Here is a 4,426-nt window from a genome sequence, read left to right as displayed (position 1 = left end):
GGTAACGCCGCGCTGGAGGTGGCTGTCATACGGCGTGAGGAGGGGCTGCGTACGGGATTTTAGGTTCCCATCCTCAAATGCTAACAGCGTTTGGAATTCTGGAGTGCAGGATGAGAAATTGTCATGGAAAAAAGTCCTGGTTTCTCTCTCCGTTGGACTGTGATTCAGATTTCTCTCATTCTTGAGCAGTTATTTTTATGTCTGTTCTTGTTTGAAGTAAAAGCATTAGAAAGAGAGGATGATGGAGATTTGGATGCGTCTCCTAAAATAGAGCTTGCATCTTCTTTCAAGATTTCTTTTGGTGATGGTTGGGGGTGGCCTCTATGTAAATATTTAAAAATAACTCGGGGATTTAAAAATAGCATAGGGAACTGATGGCTCTAGCGGCTCCTGGGGAACTCACAGAATCCCAGGATGGTTTGGGTTGGAAGGGACCTTCAAGCCCATCCAGTCCCACCCCCTGCCATGGGCAGGGACACCTCCCACCAGCCCAGGTTGCCCAAAGCCTCATCCAGCCTGATGTGGAAGAATTTGACTAAAAACTGAAATTCTTCTTTCCAGAGGAACATTAGGAACATCTGGGCTGCATTCAGGTTTATTTTCTAAACATTCCTTTTTTTTTTTTCTCCTTTTCTGTAAGGGTTTAATCCTGCTGCCGTCAGCCAGAACACGTGGCTCCATTTTTCTCTTTGCTCTGGAGACCGTGTATATCTTGTTAGCTCTAGCCTATCCTTTAGCTCATTAATAGTAATATTAATCTGTTCCAGTTCTCAGCTCTAATCGCAGATTCCATCTGATCAGGGTTTTCTCTTGATCTTTTCCAGGAAGCTCATTATCTCATACAGCTGTAAATGTTGCTGGGCCTGACACTAATGCATATTTTGTACCACGGGGGGAATTTGACTAATAAAATAATCCAATTAGACATTTGTTTTTGTCTCCCTTGGGGCATCTTACATTACTTGTCTACCTCAGTTACGTGGTGTAATTAGGGAACGTTTGTACATCCCTTTGATGTAAAAGCAGGGGTGTTATCCCTGGCTCGGGATCAGAACTTTATAAAAGGAATAGCCGGGGATTAAAACGGCAGCAGTGTCTGCGGGTGTACGGATCCTGTCGGAGTCACTTGTGCTTTCCACAGATCAAACAAGCCTATGTTTCGGAGTCCTGAGAGAATTGCATGAATTAATTCCGTTTATTAGAATTTTACTGGTTGTATGACAGTATCATACCCTATTTCTTTTTTTTTTTCTCTTTAGTCTTCCCTTGGTTTGGCTTGGATATTGGAGGGACCTTGGTCAAACTTGTTTATTTTGAACCAAAGGACATCACCGCTGAAGAGGAGGAGGAAGAAGTGGAAAATCTCAAAAGCATCCGTAAATACCTGACATCAAACGTAGCCTACGGATCTACAGGCATTCGGGATGTGCACCTCGAACTAAAGGACCTTACCCTGTGTGGACGTAAAGGCAATCTGCACTTTATACGCTTTCCTACTCATGACATGCCTGCTTTTATTCAAATGGGAAGCGAAAAACACTTCTCGAGCCTCCATACTACCTTATGTGCCACGGGAGGTGGAGCGTACAAATTTGAGCAGGACTTTCGCACAGTATGCATTTTCTATGCTTCTATACGATTAGGATCTGGTAGTGAATTTCTTTTTTTTTTTTTTTTTTAAAGCTTAAAACTAGAAAACTGATTTTGCAGACTCTAAAACTTCTCTAAATTTTAGCTTTGGAAGAGTGTCCCTAACTCAAACTAAACTTGGTTCAGGAAACAGCATGTGGGGTCGAGCTCACATCTCCAAATGAGACTTTCCTGAAAGCGCCTGTAGCATTCCTGTAACTCTCAAATGATTCCCTGACCCCATGCCGTGTGCTCTCACAAGACTTTCTCTGTGTCATTAATGCTCTGTTTCGCTGATCTCAGTCTTGTGGGTTTATTTTTTCTCATTGCTGTCTATCACGGGCTGAATATCTGTTGTATTGTGCCTTTGCTCGGGTGGTTTCCTTTCTAACCCCCGTGGGAGTGAGCTGGTTGGGGCTGGGGCAGTCTGGGGCTGGGCTCACTGACGGGAGGGTGGGAGCTGGGGTTTGACGTCATTGTGTGGCTTCGTTACAAGTGTGATTCTTGTTCGTAGGTGAAAAACATGGGTGATAAACACTTTGTTTAACCAGGGCTTGAAAAAAGGCACCAAATAAAGAGGTTTTTTGTGCAGACGAGGCATTGACATGAGGGGAAAACAATTTCATAACTTCCTCTGTTTTCTGGGTGGTTTTTTCGTTGGAATTTTTTTTTTTTTTTCTCCAGCAGTCCCATCTCATTTTCCTTTGTTTTTCATGTGAATACCTCAGAGTCAGAGCCTAAATCAGGCCCGTGGAAGTTGATGGCATTCTCCTGGCATCCATCTGCGGATCCAGTTGTTCGTTTTCCTCCTCTCCCACGTCTGCAGCCTTCAGGGCGGGGACAGTTAGCAGCCCACGTACGTGGAGAAGGATGGAGCCCTCCTGGGGTCTGGCCTCACTCTGCCACCACGGGGACTGCGGGGATGGCTGAATTCAGCTGGCAGTGAAGGCATTTGTCTAGCTCTGAGCATAAACTCCAGATCCTGAGCTACTTCTTGAATATTCTTATTTTCTTTTTTCCCTGCCAGATGGGTGACCTTCAGCTTTGTAAGCTGGATGAACTCGATTGCCTTATTAAAGGAGTTTTGTACATCGACTCCGTTGGATTCAATGGACATTCAGAGTGTTACTATTTTGAAAACCCGACGGATGCTGAACGGTGTCAGAAGCTCCCATTCAACTTGGAGAATCCGTATCCTCTCCTTTTGGTGAACATTGGCTCAGGGGTCAGCATTTTGGCAGTGTATTCGAAAGAAAACTATAAACGGGTAACGGGCACCAGGTGAGTGCTGTGTTGGGGGTCAATTGGGTTTTATTTTAGAGTCTGGAATGCATTTTTGTACCTTAAATGACATTTTCAGGGACAAGCTGCAATAAAGGTGGTGAGTTGAATGACCAAGCTCCTGCTTTTACTGCAGTCCCTGTGACCTCTGCCAACAAAAATTCCTCCTGGAAGAGAGAATCTGAATTTCATGTTTTGGTCTCTTTACTGCAACCTGCTGCAGGAATTAAAGTGTTTTATTTGCCATCAGAGAGATCCCATTCCTTGAGATTAACCCAAATATACTCGTAGTGATCATGTTAACAACTGCTTGGTAGAGATTTGCATCTTGACTTGTGGAATTTATTTTGATGGCAGGGATGCTGGCACAGGCAGTTGCTGGGCAGCTGCAGCTCCCCTTCCTGAAGATGTGACTCTTGTTGCCAGGCAAAGCCAAAGAGCTCTGTGGCTTTAAGCTTTCCTGAATTTCTTAAAAATTAGCAGTAATAATAAAAAACCCCTCCCAGTAGATATCTTACTCTTATACATCATTATTGGCATGTGTGCATAGTGAAGTGGACAGGCCACAGGGTTTTTCCCTAAGTTTTGAACAGCTGTGCCCTGATACTCCCTCACCACTAATATTTATCTTAAGCTTGACTTCTCTGAGTGCTGGGAAGAAGGTGGATATTGTAAAATAAATAATTTGTCATTTAGAAACAAACCCTCTGCAGGAGGCTGTGAGGGCGCGGGATTCCTTACAGGCTGGAAGGGATTTAAAGAAAACCGCTGCCCTTGCAAGAGTGCTCTCTCTGAAAAGAGACGATGCTGAAGGAACAGGGCAACCTGAGCTAGCTCTGCTCGTAGCCTCGTAATCCCAGCTTTCAGCGGAATGAGCTTTTTCTTCATCCCTTTCGAAGTGAGGCGGGTGACTTTCATGGTGCTTTGTGTTGCAGCCTTGGAGGGGGAACCTTCTTTGGTCTCTGCTGCCTTCTTACCGGTTGCTCCACCTTTGAAGAGGCCCTGGAGATGGCATCCCGCGGAGACAGTACCAAAGTGGACAAACTAGTGCGGGACATTTATGGAGGAGACTACGAGCGATTCGGATTGCCAGGCTGGGCCGTAGCATCCAGGTAGGGACTTGACTGGTTTTTATTTTGGATGGATTTTAATTAACTGGGTTAATGTGTCTTAGAGCCACCATTCCTCCTGCTGGGCTGTTTTAACAGATCAAAGTGAATGCTGGCGCTGCTGTAAATACTTGAAGATGAATCACTTTGGTTAAATGAGCCGTTCCCATTCTCTCCTGGAATTCTGATGCTAATGGACCTTTAACCCCAAAACTCTCTTTACAGCTTTGGAAACATGATGAGCAAGGAGAAGCGGGAATCTGTCAGCAAAGAGGACCTGGCGAAGGCGACTTTAATAACCATCACTAACAACATCGGCTCCATCGCACGGATGTGTGCGCTTAACGAGGTACTGGGGGGAAATCCGTTTGTTTGCTGCCTGAAGCATCGCCTGTGTGCCACTGTCA

At 45.0% G+C, this 4,426-nt stretch overlaps 1 protein-coding gene across 1 annotated transcript in view; it reads left to right on the top strand.

Annotated features, from left to right (window-relative positions):
• Positions 1 to 1,259: 1,259 nt before the first annotated feature.
• PANK2 (pantothenate kinase 2) overlaps positions 1,260 to 4,426 on the top strand; it is a gene marked incomplete at its 5' end in the record, with an annotated part of 5,509 nt that continues 2,342 nt past the window's right edge. The window contains 4 exons of the mRNA XM_010080128.1: positions 1,260 to 1,612; positions 2,657 to 2,910; positions 3,846 to 4,022; positions 4,245 to 4,368. Of these exons, the coding sequence (XP_010078430.1) occupies positions 1,260 to 1,612; positions 2,657 to 2,910; positions 3,846 to 4,022; positions 4,245 to 4,368 (908 nt within the window). The remainder of the gene's footprint in view (positions 1,613 to 2,656; positions 2,911 to 3,845; positions 4,023 to 4,244; positions 4,369 to 4,426) is intronic.

The sequence above is a fragment of the Pterocles gutturalis genome, unplaced genomic scaffold (genome assembly GCF_000699245.1).
Source record: "Pterocles gutturalis isolate BGI_N339 unplaced genomic scaffold, ASM69924v1 scaffold1119, whole genome shotgun sequence".
In the NCBI taxonomy this organism is placed as follows: Eukaryota; Metazoa; Chordata; class Aves; order Pterocliformes; family Pteroclidae; genus Pterocles; species Pterocles gutturalis.
The sequence above is the reverse complement of the archived record's forward strand: the minus strand, read 5'-3'. Positions and strand labels throughout refer to the sequence as shown.